General features: G+C 45.0%; 1 protein-coding gene and 1 long non-coding RNA gene across 3 annotated transcripts; both read left to right on the forward strand.

Annotated features, from left to right (window-relative positions):
* Positions 1-2,552: 2,552 nt before the first annotated feature.
* LOC125522409 (5'-3' exonuclease family protein) lies at positions 2,553-8,366 on the forward strand. The gene is made up of 11 exons (XM_048687473.2): positions 2,553-2,819; positions 2,916-3,127; positions 3,557-3,635; positions 4,561-4,605; positions 4,679-4,828; positions 4,902-5,016; positions 6,416-6,516; positions 6,693-6,790; positions 6,886-6,978; positions 7,337-7,554; positions 7,752-8,366. The coding sequence occupies exons 1-11, from the start codon at positions 2,742-2,744 to the stop codon at positions 8,207-8,209; spliced, it is 1,647 nt and encodes a 548-aa protein (XP_048543430.1). The 5' UTR covers positions 2,553-2,741; the 3' UTR covers positions 8,210-8,366.
* A 1,098-nt stretch (positions 8,367-9,464) lies between these two features.
* Positions 9,465-18,269, forward strand: LOC125521245 (uncharacterized). 2 transcript variants are annotated; one of them, XR_015610570.1, is made up of 3 exons: positions 9,465-13,765; positions 13,881-14,040; positions 17,881-18,269. It is a non-coding gene; the product is annotated as an uncharacterized LOC125521245 (long non-coding RNA). The 2 variants fall into 2 exon arrangements; XR_015610569.1 differs by lacking the exon at positions 17,881-18,269 and adding an exon at positions 17,354-17,824.
* Positions 18,270-20,927: the final 2,658 nt, after the last annotated feature.

Consider the following 20,927-nt stretch of genomic DNA (forward strand, 5'->3'; position numbering starts at 1 on the left):
TATACATTTTGAATAGTGGCTATAGTGCTAAATACCTAACTTTGTGGGTTAGGACAAACACATTAATTGCGCCCCGAGGTGTCTTGTGGATGGAGCTCCCCGACCAGAATGGTCTCTACTTCCGTGTCGTTCACCTATCTACCTTCCATTTCCTTGACACATTGCCATGACGGGTGCCATTAAACCTATATCTACGGCGGCGAGCTACCACGTGCCCAGACAAGACTCACCTAACTACCTGCCCGCTCGACACCTATACGACAAGTGCCACCTTGATCGATGAGGTGGAGTGTTGGCAATGTAGTGGGATTCTTGCCGGGCTCGGAGCTTGCCGGGCTTCGCTAACTCCCCGGCAAGGATCTTGCCGGGCCTCCTAAGCTGGATCTTCGGTGCTTCCGATCACTGGCTTAGGTGTCTTCTTTGCATCTTGTCATCTGGTCTTGAATTTATTCTTAGTTGTCCTCCGGCAAGCCTTGCCATCGGGAAGGCTGCTACTGCCTGTGCATAAGTCTGGGGGCACTGAGGACCCAAATCTTAGTACATCGACAACGCATGACTGGACGGAACGAACTGATATCTACCACACCCGTTCAATGTCGTTGTCCATCCGTATGCCGACATTAACCAGGCTCACCGGCAAAGAAACTTGCTTCGACACCGCGTAGACACACCCGGACGCCTCGCCTCACCGGAATCCGCTATATAAAGGTGGCCACACCCGGATAACTCCACACCACAACACAAGCCCCTCTCCATCCTCCTTCCTTGCACTGCATCCGCCATGACTGCAGGCAGCGAAGCTCTATTGGAGAGCCTTTCCACGGAGATGAAGCACGCCGTGGCTGCCCTTCCTGCCACCTGGTAGAGCTGTCGTGCCAGGCAGATCGAGGCCGGCTTGTTGGCCTACTCGCCCGAAGTCTTTGACAACGAGGACGAGACCACGATGAAGACGGGCGCCGACGACACGCCCCGGCTCCCGCGCATCATGTGCACGCCGGCTTCACCATGCAGCAGGCGCGGGCGCACCACAAATGCTGCCATGGCGGAGATGCAGCCTACGTCAGAGCCTTTTTCAATGTTTCCTAGACGCAAAGAGGAACAACGGTACAACCTGTTCCTCCTGGAGCAGCACCGGCTGGCGGAGGGCCAGATCTACGGCGAGCAGGCGAGTGAGGAGACCGTGGCGGCCATGGCCGCAGCGAACCACAACCTCATTGCGGAGCAGTATGCCATCTAGGATGCTGTCCGCGCTCAAGTGTCCGCTCACCAGGAAGCAACCATAGTGGAGGCACAGTTGCAGATGACCGCGAAGGAGAACAATGCCGGCTGCGCCTCCTACACGCCACCGATGAACCATTAGGCGGCCCGGTGGGATGAGGACAACGTCGGCGCGCACCATTTACATCGTGGACCTCATGTCCATTGACGACGGACAGGTCGCAGACTCCTCCGAGGATGAGTAGGCCACGGGAGGCAGCAGGGCCTGGTGTCCCACGTGGGCCGGTCCGTCTCCCGTGTTCTACTCTTCCTCGCTGGAGACCGCACCTTCACTTCATCGGTCTTATCGCTAATGCTCATGGAGACGACGGATGGAGGATGACTTAGATTTATGGTCAGGTCTTTTTTTTTTCTATATGCTCAAAATGTAATGCAAATCCGCCGTGTTTGTATGAAGTCCGTCATGTTTGTATGAAATCCCGCCGTGTTTGCATGAATTTCATCCGGGTTGTTGAAAAAGAGTTTATAATGTATGCAACTAGTGTTGGATGACGTCCTCCCGCATCCATATTCGTGGACTGGCCCCCCCTGTCCGCGGACGGATGCAGGAGGGAATTTACGGGTTGGCGTTGGAAATGACCTTAGTGAACATTCTGCAATAGGGGCAAATCTAAACACGGGATCGTTGCGTTCATCCTCATAAGTCAAATAAAAATAAAATTTGACCCACCCAGGGTTTTTGCATGATATAAGGGGTTTAACTCAACCAAATGCTTACGCATCAGCTGCCGTATAGATATGCACCAAACATGATCTACATAACATCATGCGTTGCACAATGTCTTGACACTTTGCTAACTACGAGCATAATTGGTTTGGTGTCAAAAATTGGTATGCCAATGTTCGGCATTATGTCAAATATTGATTACTAATTGATTGATTACCAAATTGACCTGCCTATCTTATATAAAGTTGCCAATATTTGATAAGTATTGGTATTGCCAATATTTAACAGTGCCAACAGTTAGCTAGTCAAATATTAGTAACAAACCAATCATGCTCACATAATTGAGAACCCAACTATGCTTTTTGTCGAAAACCCATAACTGAATTTTAAGGGCAGCATATCTCACGGGCAAACCCTAAACCCTAGAACCGGGCAAACCCTAAACCCTAGAATCACTAAACTTAAACATATTCAAGTTTTAGTGGCAGTGAATATCTGCTTATACCCCGCAAAAAAGAATCTGCTTAACTGAGAATTGAGAGGCGCGGGAAATTACTCCGAGCGCGCGAAGGAAAAACGTTCGCTCGTCAATTTCCCCACCCCCGCACTGCCCAGGCAATCGTGGGACCCAAACCCCCGCTAAACCTGTCACAGCCCTGCCCCGTCTGCCTCCTCGAGCTTCGAGCGTCATCTCCCCCCGCCTCAGCCGCCTGTGCCCCCGCTCTCCCAAATCCCGACTCAAATCCTCCCCGGAGAGAGTCGGAATCAGCCGGTCTACCATTGCCTCGGCACACCGATGGGGATCCCCAACCTGCTCCGCTTCATGAAGCCGTTCATCGAGCCCGTGCACATCAAGAAGTACGCCGGCCAGCGGGTGAGCAGATCCCCCGAATTCCGCAGGTTCCGTTTCATCTTTCGTCCTTCGCGAGTTCATTCGTTACTCATTGGTTCTCCTCCCCCGCTTTCGCAGGTCGGCATCGACGCGTACTCCTGGCTCCACAAGGGGGCCTACTCCTGCAGCATGGAGCTGTGCATGAGCCCCAGGAGCGCCGGCGCCAGGCGCTACATCAGCTACTTCATGCACCATGTCAACCTCCTGCGGCACCACAAGGTCGTGCCCGTCGTCGTCTTTGACGGGGGCAGCATGCCCTGCAAGTCGGCCACGGATGAAGACCGGCATAAGTACGCCCATTCGAATCGTCAATACTATTTGGTTAAGAAATGCAGTTCCTTTTCCGCCCTTCCTTCTGCGCAGTTTCATTTGTCGCCTCGTAACTTGGCGCGATGGTTTGAGATTATATGATCTGTTACTAGTATGTTAGGCAACTCACATTGGAAGTATGCATGTATACAGAGGATTCGGTCCTAGTCAGCATTGGGAGTCTCTTTTGGTAGCTGGCTTTCAGTCTTAATATTTAGACAGTACTGCAATCTGCCATCGACGAATGTTATTTATGTTCCTTGAAGATTGTTTTTTGTTGTCCAAAAAATAAATACAATATTGCCCTGATGCACAAATTTCTATGATGGATTTAAATGCAACGAAAATCAGGTTAATGTCCTGTTTCTGATACACACAATTTATTAAGTCACTTGGTTACTAAAATTCAGGAAGAGAGAACTCAGTTTGGTGTTGGGGAAAGAAAAGCTTGAGCAAGGAAATACAGCTGCTGCAATCGACCTTTTCCGGGTAAGCATCTAATTATCCTTGCAATATTTACCAGACCAAGAAAATTCTGAATACTTGATATATTCTGGCATTCAATGTGTATGTAACCAAGACATATTAGAAACAACCATTTAAAAAATACAATGTTGTACAAATACCTAATAATATTAGGTGAGAAACATAATATCTTTATGTGTATTCCTTGTCCAAGATTTAAAATGTGACTGATGTCAGCAAAATTATTGAACTTCTAATGACTTAGAAATACTTTTGAGTAACAAATTTACTAGTAATACAATTTCCAGGTAAAGCTAAAATACCTATACATTTATATGTGGTCAATATATTTTGAAATGAACTGCAAGCTGTAGAATGTCAAGCAAAGATAATGGGGGACAGTAGTTTGTTATTGTGGATTGCCAAATCAACAAAACACTGTTTACAACAAAAGAGCAAACACAAGATGCACAACTACTATTAACAGTTTACCATGCACTTGAACTTTGATGTTTCCTTTTTTTCCAATGCATTTTCTATTACTAGTTGTGTAATTCTAGTCCGCAAGAGAAAAAGCAAGATTTTCCATTCTTCATGTTGACCTAATTAGATAGAAGTAGAAATGTGGAATTATGCTTGTCCATAAATTCATGCGTTCAGCTTTGTTAGGATTTTTTTTCAATTTACAAATGAAGTTTGAATTACCTTCCTCTTAAAATTCACCATTTCAGCCTATGTCCTCATCATTCTCTTAGTATCCCCCTTTCGACTCGGACCTTTTGCACTGTGTTTAACAATTAACAATATAAAATATCAGCACAAAGTTCCTTTGAGCAGCTGGCGACTTGTTTTTCTACCACTTTAAAGGAAATATGGTTTGATGTTTCTAAGTTTCGAGTGTACTTTGATATGTCTGTTCCAAAAGCATCCTAATCTCATTCATCTGCAGAAAGCTGTGCAAATTACTCCATCGATGGCTTATCAATTGATTCAGGTGCTTCTTTGAAAGCTCTTCCATGTAACAATTCCTTACCTCATGTAGCAAAATCTAATCTTTGTAAACTCAGATTTTAAAGACAGAAAATGTTGAGTTCGTGGTTGCTCCATACGAAGCAGATGCACAGTTGGCATATCTAGCTACTCTAGATGCTGATCAAGGGGGCATAGCTGCTGTTATAACAGAAGACAGTGACTTAATAGCATATGGTTGCACTGCTGTGAGACATTCACTTTGGTCTTCATTTTTTGTTCTTGAATCATGTATTTTATCTAATGCATTTCAAGTTGTAGATTATATTTAAGATGGATCGCTTCGGGAATGGTGAAGAATTCAGAATGGAGAAAACCTTGAAGACTGTAAAAGATGGTCTTTGCTTCCAGGATTTTGATCAAAACCTTTTTACTGGTAAGCACCATTTCTGCATCTTGAAGACTTGAACTAGAGCGCTATGGTGTTTTTCGAAAAGGAGGATAACCCCTGGCCTCTGATCAAGTGATGCACACAGCCATCTTTAGTATATTATTCAACAGAGTTTGAGAAAACAAATACATGGATCAACCAAAAGCCACCTTCCTTGCGATCAATGTCGCTATACCTACTAGTTGGATGATGCAGCCTGACCATGCATCAATGCACACCATCTAATCCGGTGGCCTCACCAAGCCGCCCCACGGCGAGCCGAAATCACCAATCTGTCTAGCAGACCCTCAGCGCGCACCGCATCCGCACGCTCTAGAATCTGCCACTGCCATGTTCCGCCATCCCAACTTCAGGAGAGATCAACGCATTGACCTTGCCGGGCCCAACTGCCGTCGACGCCACCATGTCGCTAGGCAGCGCCACCACCTTGCGTGCATCCATCAACACGTCCATCGCTGAGAACCCGCTCCGCCACGCCGCCGAGACCCATCGTCGCCGACGCGGTAGATGTCACACCACACCACCTCCTGATCCAGATCGCCACCAACACCAACCCAATAGTGTCCATCAGCCACTTATCTCCCAAGGCGGTGCCTTCAAGAAGGGAACGACGCTGAAGGCGTCGTCGCCGCCCACCGCGGTTAGGGCTTTCACCTGGGAGACAAATGGTGTGATGGAGGTAGTAGTAGATCTGACGAATGTCTCCATGAAGAAAAAATGGCACCCTTGGGGACCGCCACCGTCACGGTCGACCAAGGCCGGCTAGGGATTTCTCCTGATCTGAATCCTCATCTCCAGCTCCATCCGCATCGAGGACCGGCAACTCTTGCGTCCCAGATCCGTACGGAGAAGCACACCGAGCATGCACCGGGTGAACAAGACTGCCGGGCACCCGCTGACCAATGGAGAGCCGTGGAGCCAACAGTGTCCTGATCGGCTGGATGGATTGGCCGGATCCAATCCATGTGCCCACCACCGAGCACATCACAACCAGGTGCAGGGCGGAGATGAAGCTTCCAGGAGGGAGGGAGAAGGCCCTGCTGCCGCCGCCTGCCACCGGTGGCTTTGCCCGGCGCTGACTGGCAGCGGTGAGGAGGGGGACGGGCTGACCGGGGAGCTAGTGGCGGCGGTGGCTGAATGCCTCCCGAGTCGCCCTACAGGACGACGCTGGGGCCAATGGTTTCGTTTCCGCTCCTAGAGCACTATGGTGTGACCTGTTAAAGAAGCATTTTGTTTTTGTTCATAGCATGCAGTAGCAAGTTATGCTGTCATCTTTTAGATCTGTCGAGCTCTTGTGCAATTAGGCCTTCCTTTTTGCAATATTTTCTCACTTCTCACCCTGTTTTTTGTTTTCTATTGATGTTTTTAATTTTTATCTGGACAGGTATGTGTGTCCTTGCAGGATGCGACTTTCTTCCCTCGGTGCCTGGCATTGGTACTAAAAGGGCATATTCTCTCATCTCAAAACATAAAAATATTGACCTTGTAAGAAACTAAGAATAACTACTCTACTGATTCCATGCTATTTGTACATCTCAAAACATATTCTCAACAATGTCTAATCTGCTGTGATTAATGTTGTGGCATCCAGATATTTCAAAAATTCATCCATTCTCATGAAGAAACATGGCCCCTAACATCTCTGATATAATTATTGCCAGGTGTTATCAACCTTGAAGCTTGACAAGCGGTATTCCGTGCCGGATGATTACATTGATTCCTTCTGGAAAACTCTTGCAGTATTCAATCATGCTAGAGTGTAAGATTGTGTTTGTGCTAGCTATGTGTATCTTGTAGTATGCATTTCAGAGACTGTACAAAATCTGACAAGTCACTTTCCTTCAAATGTCCCAGATACGACGTCAAAAGCAAGTCACTGAAACATTTAAAACCTTTGGAGGAACGATATCTTAACTACTTGGCAGGAAACCTGGATATTCTTGGACCGTATCCTTAAAGAGTTCTGTTTTATTCATGAGCTGTAGCCTGTGACATCTATATTCAGTAATTTAATGGAGGACTGCTTTTCTTTAGAAAAACAGCACCAATATGGAACACGATTTTGATAAACGCAATTTTTGATACATCCATTTGCTGGTACATTAGACAGCTGAGGAAGGAAAAAAAATCATACCTTCTTAGACAGGATCACAGAACACAAGTTACAACCATAGTGAATGCACAATTTCACAAGATATCTGTGTGCTGGTAATAGGCACCTGATATTAACACTGTTTTAATATGTTCCATAGAGCTATTTTATATTTCCTTATCTTATCAGTGCCCATTCCTTGATCTTCTAAAGAGCGCTAGCCCCATCAATGGCAAGAGCGATAGCCGAGGGGCGCTTGAATCCTGTTACAATGGAGACCTTTGACGAATTGTCCAGAACCATTAGCCCCATCGAGTTTATTGATACCTCTGCTCTCAATGTGGCTAGTCAGTATGGTTCTCAGGAAATTTTGACACAAGAGAGCACTATTACTATCTGTTCATCTGAGGAAAGCAGAGATGACATCGCAGGTAAGTGTTGTCTTTTACTCTCTAAAAAGTATATCAAGTTAAACCATTGTTAAGCTGTGCATCAGTTACTTTGTTACCAAGGGTTCTATAAGACTTGTTTTTACTTAAAAGAGTGGCATTTTTACCTTTGCTCTTTACTGCAATGGAACAACTTTATTCCAGGACTTCTCAAAACTGTAACTTGTTTTCTTGAACAGCATTTGTTGTTGATGACATTACTAGTGGTGAACAGAAGTGCAACAAAGGAGTCCTTGCCCTTGGCAAGTTTCTACCGCAGAAGCATTCCTCTCCGGCAGTGGAATGCAAAGAAGTGAAGCCTAAGAACACACCTGACAACAACCCATTCAAGAAGAGGAAATTACCCACTGACCAAGGTAAAGTACCAGATCAAAACGAGTTGCTAATCGATCTGGATGAAGAAGAAGCAGTTGTATTGTGCTCATCATTGTCACGAGAGAGTGTTGGCCCAGCAGAATCTCTTGATAGAAATGGAGTGTCAACTGGATTGTGTTGGCCGTTGACACAAGAAAGTGTGGCGTCTATTCCGAATGAGAGATCATCTAAGAGGCAAAGTCAGCAGGAAGCTATCAGGAATATAACCAACAAAAATAAAGATGAAAGGAGTGGACTTCTGAAATTTTTCATGCGTTTGTAATTCTGTCATGTTTTCCACTTCATTTTGTTCTCATTTTTTCAATTCCATTCATTAAGAAATTAATCAATACATTGCAGTATGAAAAAGTTATTTCATATCTATGTATGAATTTATCTCAAAATGGAATCAGATATGATTTTATTTCAAATAGAAATTCATTGCATACAGTTCTGATCTACCCGCAATAAGCCATAGGTAGTCCTTTTTTTTTTGACGTATACGCATATACACCCACCTCTATAAACACACACATACACATCCCCCATGAACATTTTTAAGATACTAAGCCGACCTTATATTTTGTGATTGATGACATATACGTTTTTATAGTCGGAAATGTTTACTCCCACAAATGAACATCGCTGGAATGACTAAAATACGTTTTTGTAGTCGGAAATGTTTACTCCCATGAATGAACATCGCTGGAATGACTAAAATAAATCTAGAAAGCTGGAATGACTAAAATAAATCTAGAAAAATATGAACGCCAATGCTAAATTTAGAACTTGAATTCGATGGTTCCACTTCCACGATAGCAAACCTAACCAACTGAGTTTGCAGGTCATGTAAAAAAAAAAGAGAAGTGCATATTTCAACCCTGAACTCTTGCCCTAATCTAATTTACAACCCTGAACTTTAATACCGTCTAAATTACAACCCCCAAGTCTCAAAACTGGTCAGGATTCAACCCTCCCCTCCCTGTTGACCGGTTTTGACCTGGGGTGACCAGTTTTGACTAGTCAACGGGTCCAATCAGCATGCCACGTCAGTTTTTTTTTCAAAATTTCAAGAAAAAGTAAATAAAAATCTATAAGATCAGGGAAAAAATATAAGAAGGCAAAATTCCGAAAAAATTGTTCGCGAAAAAGCTAGGGAAAATAAAAAATGATTTTTTTCTGGAATTTGAGTTTTTGGGTTTTTTCTGGAAATTCGTTTTTATTTTTTCCGTGTTTTTCGGAAATTGAATTTCTTATTTCTTTTCCTGGATTTTCTTCGATTTTACAGGTTGTTTCCTTGGAAATTTTGCATTTTTTGCTGATGTGGCATGCTGACTGGACCTGTTGACTGGTCAAAACCGGTCAACCAGGTCAAAACCGGTCAACAAAGAGGGAAGGGTTGAATCCTGGCCAGTTTTGAAAGTTCGGGTTGTAATTTAGATGGTATTGAAGTTCGGGGTTGTAAATTAGACTAGGGCAAAAGTTGAGGATTGAAATATGCACTTCTCTAAAAAAAAAAACCCCTGAGTTTGCAGGTATTCGGCATCCGAAACTCGTGGTCTTCCCGAACCACATGAAGCCGACCTCACTACTCATTGCCGCGGCGCCGCCGCGTTCACCGCACTCATGCATTCGGCCGTCCCACTCGCACACCGACACCGGGTTCCCTTGGGGACGGCGGCGACGAGGAGACCCGGCCCTTGGCGCCAACCGGCGGCCCCATCGGTTCTCTACCTCGTGGCGCTAGTACCCCCACCCCCCCACGCGACGCAACAGCATCGTACAGCGATGACCGGTGAGTATTCCTCAGAGCCCAATGAGAATGAGGGACCCAACTTGCATAGTTAGTAAAAATTTACTGTAGGTTGTTACCGACAAGTCTGAATGTTTATGGCTGTGTTGAAAGCATGGAATGGTTTTCTCCCAATCTCTTTTGTTCTTTGCTGCATCTGCTGCAGAATGGTGCATAGATGATAAATCATATTTTCTTCTCATACTTGTATAAATTCTAGGCATCATAATCTGCAGCATTCCCCATTTCCCTACGTTGCAAATGGGCCCAAAATTTTCTCTCCTAGTTTTCCCCCTTTGTACCATTAGTAATCTGCGGTTTCAACCTCACTGTTTTACTGCACCATTTCTTTTATACTAGTTCACTTTCACTCTGCTGCTTTCGGTGACTAAAACTTTTGATTTTTTTTTATGGCAATGATGAATTTGGCTCATTACGAGTCACAGACAACAGGCTAATGTCTTGTTCCTTCAGGAAGTGAGACAATTCCTTCGAAATACAGGCTGGAAAACCTGAGCTCTGTCAATGCAATTTTAATACTATTCAGTTGTGCTTCTGCACTGCTGCACATAAGCATATGACGCTCCTTTTCTTCTCTGTTGGGCTGATGTGGACTGGGAATCCATCCAGGTTTGGAGTGTTCTGGGAGTTTTGTTCTGGTCAATCTAATCAAAATATTGCTTTTTGAGTGGATGCTCCAATTGATCCAGATTGTTGGGTGTTTATTTGCTTCCTGGCGGAGTACCAACATCCAGTTTATTTCCGAAACAAACATTAAAATTTGGTTGATGACCTTTAAAGTACTGCATATATGCAGTACCTCCAGCGGAGACTCATGCAAACCCACTAGAGCAGAAGTCTATTAGAAGTCTATAAATGGTTGATGACCTTTAAAGTTTGAACAGAATGTTGCTCCAAACAGGGCCAAATCCCAAGTATCTTAGTACCTGCAACAAGAAAGGCCATGACATGGAATCGAAGGCCTTTGAGATATCCAACTTGAGGAGAACTCTCTGCTCTTTTTGCCAATGGAGCAATTTGGCTATTTGTTGGACCAAGATAAATTTTTCATGAATGCACATTCTTTTGACATAAGCACTTTGATTGGGAGACACCAAATCCTTGAGCTTCCTAGCCAGCCTATTGGCTAGCAGTTTGGTGATAAGCTTGGAAAAGCTATGGACTAGGCTTATAGGGTGAAAGTCTTTGATTTCCATGGCATCTGGAGATTTTGGTAGCAGGTGATATAGGCTGAATCCAGAAGGAATAATCTGCTCACATCTCCCTGCAGAACTCGCCATTGATGGATTTTTCATGATTTGGTTGCAATGCTTTTTGGACTTGGTATGTTCTCCCTCACCATTACATCACCTCATTATCCTCTATTGTGATTAGACCCGTCCGGAAATTAATTTTGGAACTTAGCTTGCTCATGAGGGATGATATGTGCTCTGTCTTCTCCTAAGTGGTTCGATTTCTTGCATTTCTATTCTTTTAATGTTTAACTATAGCCCCACTTTGGGACCTTGCATGTTTGATTATGATTGTTCTTTTCTTGCAAATACTAGAATCCATATATATTAAACAAGTACAAGCTTTACAAGAACACCCTTGACAAAGGAATTTATAAACATGCCCAAGGGGAGTTCATCACCATCTTTGACCTGCACAATCCAACGGCGTGTCGTGGGCGTAGCTTGATCCGCACATGCCCTCTGTCGCCGAAACCAGAGAGTCATTGTAACTTTCCCTAGGAAATCATTATGTATTGCCAGGAGATGCCAATGATGACGTTCCGAAGCACGAATCGTCATCCTAGAGAAGAAGGCCACATGATGAGAGAACCAACCCCACATCACGCTGGAAGTGTCATCTAAAGATCTTATTGACATGACCATCGGCGTCACCGCGAGCCGAGGCGGAAGCATCGAGGTTGACTCCTCCTCCCTCCCCCTCCACCCCATTATCTGCCGGAATTGATTTGGGAAACCAATCCTCACGTGCTCCGAGGTGGCACCGAAGCCAGCAATGGACTTGTTCCATTGCGCTGTCGCATCCACTGTTTTGATGGGCGACATAAGGACACCGAACCTAATAACCTAAACCAAGGCTTCCCATGAGGGCGCAATCCATGGTCTCTCGCGACTCTCGGTGCCGAAATTGGCCGCCAGAGGCGAGGGAGACCGATGGAATCAGACAACGAGGATGAGTGGTGACTAGGGATACATTAGACGGATCAGATGTCAGAGTAAGAAGACGCCACTGCTGCCTCGGACAAGGAAAAGTCTTAAAGAGTCACGCTCACATGGCAATTAGAAAAAAGTGGAAGTGTTTCTATTTCTGAAACTGGAATATTTCTTCGGTTCGGTACTCAGTTTAAGGCCGCAATAAACAAGCCCAAATGATAAGTGCCACACGTGTGGCACGAAGTAACACCGCCCTGACGTTTTTACAACTAAAATTGCCATCCGAAAAAAAAACCGAAACCCCCAAAAAAACTGAAACTTGCTATCCAAACAGAAAGTTGCCATGCTTCACAACTAAAGTTGCCATCCCTGGGTAACTAAAGTTGCCATCAGAAAATGTCAGGGCGGAATTGCTTCGTGCCACACGTGTGGCACTTGTATTTAGACTCTTGGTCTCTTTCTTGTTAATTACATGGAAAGAGCAGCATTGCAGTGATACAAATTAAAGCCACACATCATTACAGATAATTTATAGAAGACATTCCATTTGATAGTCTAAATCATACATTAAAATTAGTTCGACCAAACATAACATAACCTTGTTTCAGATCCCAAATGACAACCACCGAGTAAAAGTTAAATGTGATGTAAAACTGAACTCCATGACTGCAGTACAGGCTGATGCCATGCCATCTGCTAATCTAAATCATACATAGAAACTGGTTCTTCCTAACATATAGGATAACCTTATTTATGATCCCAAAAGATAACAGATAAAACTAAACTCCTTCTGACTAGCACAATTTCACACACAGAATGTGCAAGAATCAGCAGGTAGAGGAGCATCTCTCTGGAAGTTAGGGGCTAACGACCTAACTACAGCTCTCCACCCAAGATATTAACATCGTTGATTAATAAATCCTGCAGTCAGAAAATAAGTTTAGTTAGATGCAACCTTATCTAACTCCGTACTGCTAGTACATTTATATATGTGCAAAGCCTGACAAATTTAGAGAGAAGATAGTAAATGCCAAAACGAAAGCAGGCTCGGAAGAACATGGGCAGGCATCATGCAGCAAAAGAATGAGAAAGCTTCTTACTTCATTAAGCATGTTGTTCCTGGTAGAAATGTCATCCATCAAAAAACAATCATTAACAGCTTCCCAGAAATCATCACTGTCGATATTCAGTTGACCATCAACAGCTTCCTGATTAGCTGTGCCTTGTGCTTGCACAGGGAGAACGCCGCCTGCACCACCATCATTCAGCATCTGTGTTGGTTCGGCAGAAATGCCCATCTGAATGTCAGGCATTGCAGCACCGATGCTTGAAGCACTACCAAGTGCGAAGTTACCATTCAGCATCTCCACCGAGCTTGTGTTGTTGTTGTTGTTGTTGTTGTTGTTGTTGATTGCGAAGTTACCATTCGGCATCTCCACCGAGCTCATGTTGCTGTTGATTGCAAAGTTACCATTCGCCATCTCGACCGAGCTCATACTGTTGTTGATTGCGAAGTTACCATTCGGCATCTCCGCCGAGCTCATGTTGTTGTTGATAGCAAAGTTACCATTCGGCACCTCGACCGAGCTCATGTTGTTGTTGGTTGCCAAATGACCATTCGGCATCTCCACCGAGCTTATGTTGTTGTTGATTGATAAATCCTGCAGTCAGAAAACAAGTTTAGTTAGATGCAACCTTATCGAACTTCGTACTGCCAGTACATTTTTATATGTGCAAAGCCTGAAAAACTTAGAGACAAGATAGTAAATGCCAAAACGAAAGCAAGCTGGGTAAAACTGGGCAGGCATCATTCAGGAAAAGAACGGGAAAGCTTCTTACTTCATCAAGCATGTTGATCGTGGTAAGAATGTCATCCATCGAAAAACTATCAACAAGAGCTTCCAAGAAATCATCACTGTCGATATTCAGTTGACCATCAACAGCTTCCTGATCAGCTGCGTCTTGTGCTTGCGCAGGGAGAACGCCGCCTGCACCACCATCATTCAGCATCCGAGTTGGCACGGCAGAAATGCCCATCTGAAGGTCAAGCATTGCAGCACCGATGCTTGAAGCACTACCAAGTGCGAAGTTACCATTCGGCATCTCCACCAAGCTTGTGCCGCCGTCCATTACGAGGTAACCATTCAGCATCTCTACCCAGCTTGTGTTGTCGTCGATTGAGAGGTCACCATTCAACATCTCTACCGAGTTTGTGTTGCCGTCGATTGCAAAGTCACCATTCAGCACCTGTACTGAGCTTGTGCTGTTGTTGATGGTTACATCGACGTCGAACAACGCCATCTCCTCACCGGAACGTGCCAACGATTTTGTGCTGTTTATGAAAGCTGCTATTTGGTTCTTCAGCTTGTCGAGACTCATCGGTGTTTGGCCAGCTATCTGGCCAGCTGGTGAGGCTGCAAGGCCTGTGAGCTGGTTGATGTTGGGGATGTTCCAATAGTCACGGCTAAGATCAGGATACTTCATAGGTGCTTGCCAGGAGTTGCCTAGGCGGTTCCCGGCGTCGCCATACGGACTCCTCTGAACCGGAGGCTGGAACCCCTGGCGAGATGGCCGCACTGAAAACTGATTCACAGGCAAAGATGTCCCACCATTGTGTCTATTTCCGTCCGCAAAGGAGCTGCCACTACTCTGAAAGCCTCTGTTTGCCCTCAGTAGATTGCCACGCAGCATGCCCATGTAGGATGACTCGCCACGGGAATGGCTGGAACCAAATGCGTCCCACGCCCCTGTGCCATTTGTCCTGTTTGCATATGCGCTGGAGGAAGAGGGCTGCTGTCTCAAACCCGGCAGCAGCCACGACAACCAAGGCCTGGAGAGCATGCTGCCACCATGGACACCGGCACCACGCGCTCCGAACGCGGACGGATGATCCATCCTTGTAGGGAGACTGGTAGGGTTCCAAGAGGCAGGGTTTGTGGACGGCCGATATATCCCATGTCCATGGAAATACTTGCAGATACCTTCTCCCCAACTTTCAGCAACAAGCAAATCGCACCTCTCTTCTGCCCCGTCCCCGGTCCTTGCGAGATACGTCCTGTACTTCTGAAATCAAAAGATAGGCGAGCACATAGATGAGAGGCGCATCATGGATATTTTTACATTTTGTTTTTGATTGTTCTTAAGACGTATATATGGAGAACAAATCAAAGGAACTGAAAGTGCTGCATGGCTCCAAAAACTCTAGAAATCATGGGGCATGCATTATATCCGACGTGTCACATTTTCACAGAAGAATAATTACAAGGTAACTAAGACAAAAGAACAGGAAACAAGCCTATCCAGTTCCAATTTTTGGGCAGCACTGTGAGATATGAACACAACCCAGCAACATGGCAAAATATGATATAGTACGAGATAGGGATTCAGTGCATACAAAAGTCAGGTATAGTTAAGGTGGTGGATGCGTTTCTGTATTTTGTATCAGCTTGATGCATCAATATACTGCCTATTATTTATAAAAAAGGTATACACGAGGAGTAGAAAGTAAACCTGCAGATGACTCCCAACACTCTCTCTGGAGACGTTATCCACATTCATGGCGGCCAGTATCTTCGATGGAACAGCCCCTGCATATACACATTCGCATAACCAAAAAGTTTTTATACCAGAGATAATAATGCCAAGATCACATTGCTTCGTTTTGGTTAATGTAGTAAGCCATGAGAAGTGTGATCGAGTAAGTTCTCTTACTCTTGATGCCGATCTGACTGACAGCCTCCACAAACTTGTCATGCAGATCATTTCTCCATGCCGTCCTCGGCTTCTTCCCGGTCGATGGGTTTGGTGACAAGTTCTCCTTGTTCGCATCATGGCCATCTTCATCATGTTCATGACTCTTCGTCCATCCACGCTTGGTGCTCTTTGCACCGTCCTGCTCGCCGCCGCCGGGTCCTCCTGTAGGCTGCGCCTTCTCAGCGGCAGCATTACGGATGCTGCTGCTGAGTCTCCATGGTTGAGGGGTTCTCCTCGCCATGACATGCCGCCACATGATATCGAGGTGCTTGGTTTGCACCGGTTTCACCAGGTACTCGCACGCCCCGTGAGCTATGCCTTTCTTCATAGCCTCGGGCCTCTCGTCCGCTGATAACACTGCACATATCATATCATATCATATCATCAGTGGTTCAGTTTGGCAACACAGGATTAAAAAAAACAACACTACTGCACCACTGAATGTCGATCCCTGTGGATTAAGATCAGAAAAAAAGTGTTCATTTGATGAACTCTTGTCTTTTCCATATATGGATGCGGAAACTGTAAGCAGACGCGTTATACATGTTGAACAAACATCAAACGTGTCAAAGAAACTCTGCAATGTTCTATTCTGTTCCAAAGTGGAAATCACGCAGGAATCAAGCTCATATCATGACAATTAAAAGCTGATCTGCAATTCAAACGGCTAGGATTTGACATACTATCCTCCCTCTCTCCTTGAGCTAGTATGTGGCAACAGGTTTCTCAAGGAGAGAGGGAGGCCCAGATACTAGGTGTGCAGCTGATCGCATCAGCAAAGCAGAGTGGAGCTACCGAGCTAGGTGATGTCGCCAAAAAAGAAGCGACCATATCAAGTGCCTTGGCGATGGCGATCTTGAGCAAGATATCAACTTCTCTTTTGAAGTAGCCGGGCGGTCTGGCGAACGAGGGGGAAATTATCGTGCGTTGTTTGCTTCTTCAAAAGGCACCCTGAATGTACGATACCAGATCGGAGTGAAAGTACCTTGGAAACGATCTTCACAAAGTTATCAACTACTCCCTCCGTCCCATAATATAAGAGTGTTTTTTACACTAAACTAATGTAAAAAAAATGCTCTTATATTATAGACGGAGGGAGTAGTATTTGAAGTTACTAAAGAACGTGTTTGGCTCAACCCCTTTTTTGTTAAGTTATCTGATTACAATGTTACCTGATTACCTTAAACTTGTTTGTTTGTAAAAGTTATCAACTAGTATTTGAAGTTACTAAAGGACTTCTTTGGTTCAGCCCTTTTTTTATAGGTATCTGATTACCTTAAACTTGTTTGATTGTATAATTGTATGCATGACTCGATCCCTACTAGTTTGTTAGTTCTCTAATGACTACTGACTTGACCCCTAATCTAGTTGCCCATAACTCCCCAATCTCCGACGCGAGATGCATATAGTTGTGCACGACAGAGTTTGTATATGTATTGTCCACGAGTATATGTACGGTATATATACCCAGAAAAGGTCAACACAATGTGTGTTGGATCCTATTCATTCTCTAGATTTCTATGTTGTATTAGTTGCTCTTCTCTAGAAAAAGGTATACAGAGAACCACCTCTTGGTGTGGTTGTGGAGCTATGGGAGCAGGAATCCATCCCTAGGGTTTAAATCATGACACTCACATTTATATTGGTTGGTTCTCCTTCGATACTGCTCACTGATCCGATGTGCGTCCTCAACCAGGACTTTGGGCAGGTTGCGTCCAATTTCCTCATCGAGCCAACTAGTTCCTAGGCCTACCTCTTCATACCATGATTGTGGTCGCCAGAGGAAGCACGACTGCACCAACAACACACCCCAGACAGTGGTGCACATACTCCGAGGGCTGTCATTGGTTTATATACACCGGTGCCGGAGCATGCTCGTCTTTGGTGTCAATGGCACCGCTCGTATTTGGCACCCAAGGGCCGCCACTCTTCATCAGATTTTGCAACAATTCCCTCTTTCTTGTAATAAATCTGAGTATCATACTTGTCATGGCTGCCATGTAGGTAAACACGCTCGCTTGCCTTTTAGTTCTTCTTCCCCCGCCGCTACTTTTCCCTTTGAAATAATGCATTGTGATGTATGGACGTCTCCGATCCCTAACAACTCTTGTTTTCGGTATTTACTTCATGCACTCACTTCATTTTATGCCTATGTAGTCATGCATTTATCTCGTTTCGTGCTTTATCTCCAAACTGACAATGCCAAATAATTCAATAATGTAGGTGTCTGCACCCTCCTCTCCTCCCACATGATGATCCTTCGTCTCACCCGCCCCTACACCTCGAAGGAGAATGAACATGTCAAGCACATGCTCTGCGTATTCAACGATAGCATATGCGCCTTCATGTACCACTCCAACACCCCTTCTCGATTCCAGCCCAATGCACTCTCTATAGTTACTCACCTCCCTACCTTTTTCCCTGAAACCCATGGTGGATTTACACCCCTAACCATCATTTTTGCCACCCTTGTGTAATAGTATCTGCATCTTTGGTTGTCTCTACGACCCCACTGTAGCCACCACTGCATCCGCCAGGTAGCCTGCATTTTTCTTGGCTATCATCCTAATACGAAAGGGTTTTGATGCTACGATCATGTGGTGCAACGCATGATAGTGTCTTGATATATGTACTTTGACGGTCATTCTTTCCCATTTTCATGAAATTCGTGCTCCATCAAATACATTGACACCAACATTCGTACCTCCGTGTCAATGTCCCACGCTGGCTCATATAGACCGAGTCCCATGCCCCGCACAACCGCTGTTGACATGTCCTGGCCACCTGCTGCCATGTCACACATTTCCGCTACCATGTTGCCTGAAATGGATGCCATGGCGCCAGATGCTGCCATGGAAGCCGATGTCACCCCGACATGCTGCCGCGACACACATTTCTACCATTGATATACCCGTAGAGGATATCATGTCACCTATTTTCTTACATGACAACCTTAAATTACCATGCCCGCCTCTGTTGTAATGACTATAATTACTGCCTTGACACCTATTTTCGCACCAATACAACTGAAATGGCTACCATGTCACCCCATGCTACCGAACGTGCCCTAATTTTGCCCCCAAACATTGAGACCATTCTCGCGTCACTCTGTCACCGACACCAAGGTCCACGCCACCCTCACACTCCATGGTCAATCGGGCATAACACATGTCTTATAGTCCAGCACCCGGTACGATTTCACTGCACTCTCACCATCACTGTCGCATCTCCACTGCAGCGCTCCACTCTTGATACTCTTTGGATCCCAATTGGCGAGCAACAATGCATGCTAACATTTTGGATTGTCTGTGGGTTCACCCAACATTTTGGCATCGACTTCTTTGAGGCCTTTTCTCCCATTGTCAAGAGACCACCATTCACATCATTCTCCAAATTGTTGCATCTCGTTGATGGGCCTTGCATCAACTCGAGATCAACAATGGGTTCTTTCATGGGAGACTGGAAAACATGTTCTCTATCAGCATTCCACCGGCTTTGCCAATGCTCATCGTCCAACCAACACATGCCTTCTTGCCAAGCACCTGTATTGGCTCAAATTTTGGCATCACCTCCCGCCGCCAGAACGCTGGCTACTAAATGGGATGGAATGTTTTTTGGAAGGGTACTAGTAGAGCGTTTTGGTACTAAAATAGAAGTGTGCGTGCACTAACTCATACGTGCGGGGCGTTCATAGATGCAATCTAAATTTATGTGTTATGCATCCAAAGGTACTTCTACTTAGGTGGAGCCGGTATGCAAACACTTGGTTGTGCATACCCAATGTCGACACATGAAACATGGTCACCCAAACCATTCGGCGCCCACAACGGTTTGTGCCAACTTGCTCAGGCAAAAGTCGGTCCAGGACTCTTGTTCATACCAATTTAAGGTAGAAAATGGAAGATTAGATTAGGGAAAAGGCTTTACCGATGACCGGCAGATCCATCTCGAGGTCGATGAGCCGGAGAAGCTTGAAGCCGTCCATGTCCGATAGGTACACATCGCTGACCACCAGATCGAAATTGTCCCTCCCCTCCCTAAGCATCTGGCGGGCCATCATCGCGTCCCTCACGATTGTCGCTGTCGCGCATAAGAACCAAAACCAAGAAACTTCAACATATTAGTCCCAATAGATTTAACCATGCGATTTGGATCTAGATAGAATAGGTGGTTAGGAACACTCACGACGGTAGTTGCGCATGCGCAGGAGAACCTCCAGGACCTTGAGGCTGACAGGATCATTGTCGATAGCGAGCACACGCAACCCCGATGGGAACACGCTCACAATCGCCTCCTTTCCATGCCTTTCCTCACGCATATCCATCTCTTCTTCTTCCCTTAGATAAACTAACCACGATTTGCTAACCAACATCAATAAACAACCAAAACATGGGAAAAACCCTACAGAAATCCACGAATAGCAAGAAACAGGCCTAGGACTTCACACCTTGTGCAAAGGATCCCTGGACGGTGTGCTAGGCGCAGAATAAATTCGATGTTGCAAGAACTCCAGAGTAGCACCAAGGACTCGAGGATGGACAGAGGATCTTATAGATCGGCTGAAATTAATGGGTGCCAAATATAGAAAGTGCTATTCACATGTAAATTTTTGTACTCCTTAATTTCTCTATTTCAGTTTCTATCTCATTGCCAAAATGATGCCGGGCCGACCTCTCAATGTGTTTTGTTGTGTTGTGTGGTTCACAGGGAACCACCTTTTCCTTCCTATTTTACCCTAGCAAATCTTGGAGGATAGGTATGATTTGAATCCTTGTGATGTGTCTGATTGTTGTTTAGGCATGTATGATAAGTCGATAGAGTTCATCATGTCTTGTACTCAAATCAGTTGAAGAATTGTGTTACATGATCATATAACCTAAGAGTTGATATGTTTTATGAGAGAAAGTGAATCATCCTCCAAAATGAAAACTTCATCACAACATCAAGATCCCGCAGAATGGAGAAGTTACTTCTTCAAATTTTGCATCTAGCGTATTGTATCTATGGTCGATGACTATGATTTACTTGTTGGAAATATGCCCTAGAGGAATATCTATATTATTATATTTCCATACCAGAGTTAAGAGTTTATATTCTATGCTATAACTGCTATGATCCTGGAATATGCGATTCAGTGGAAAACTCATATGCACATGTGGAATGATAAACTATAAATAAAAGGTTCCTAGTCTCGCCTCTAAGACTAGCTCAAGTGTTGTTGGTGTTCACGTTTTCCGGATCTTACGATATTGCTAAGTGTAACAATGATC

This window comes from Triticum urartu, chromosome 7A (genome assembly GCF_056163025.1).
Source record: "Triticum urartu cultivar PI428250 chromosome 7A, HENAU_Tu73, whole genome shotgun sequence".
Lineage (NCBI taxonomy): Eukaryota > Viridiplantae > Streptophyta > Magnoliopsida > Poales > Poaceae > Triticum > Triticum urartu.

What these genes read in the sequence shown, in the direction of transcription:
- LOC125522409 (XM_048687473.2), top strand. Translation starts at nt 2,742, where the DNA reads ATGGGGATCCCCAACCTGCTCCGCTTCATGAAGCCGTTCATCGAGCCC. An exon ending in ACGGATGAAGACCGGCATAA is followed by an intron (nt 3,128 to 3,556) that starts GTACGCCCATTC and finishes ACTAAAATTCAG; the next exon opens with GAAGAGAGAACTCAGTTTGG. An exon ending in GTATTCAATCATGCTAGAGT is followed by an intron (nt 6,791 to 6,885) that starts GTAAGATTGTGT and finishes CAAATGTCCCAG; the next exon opens with ATACGACGTCAAAAGCAAGT.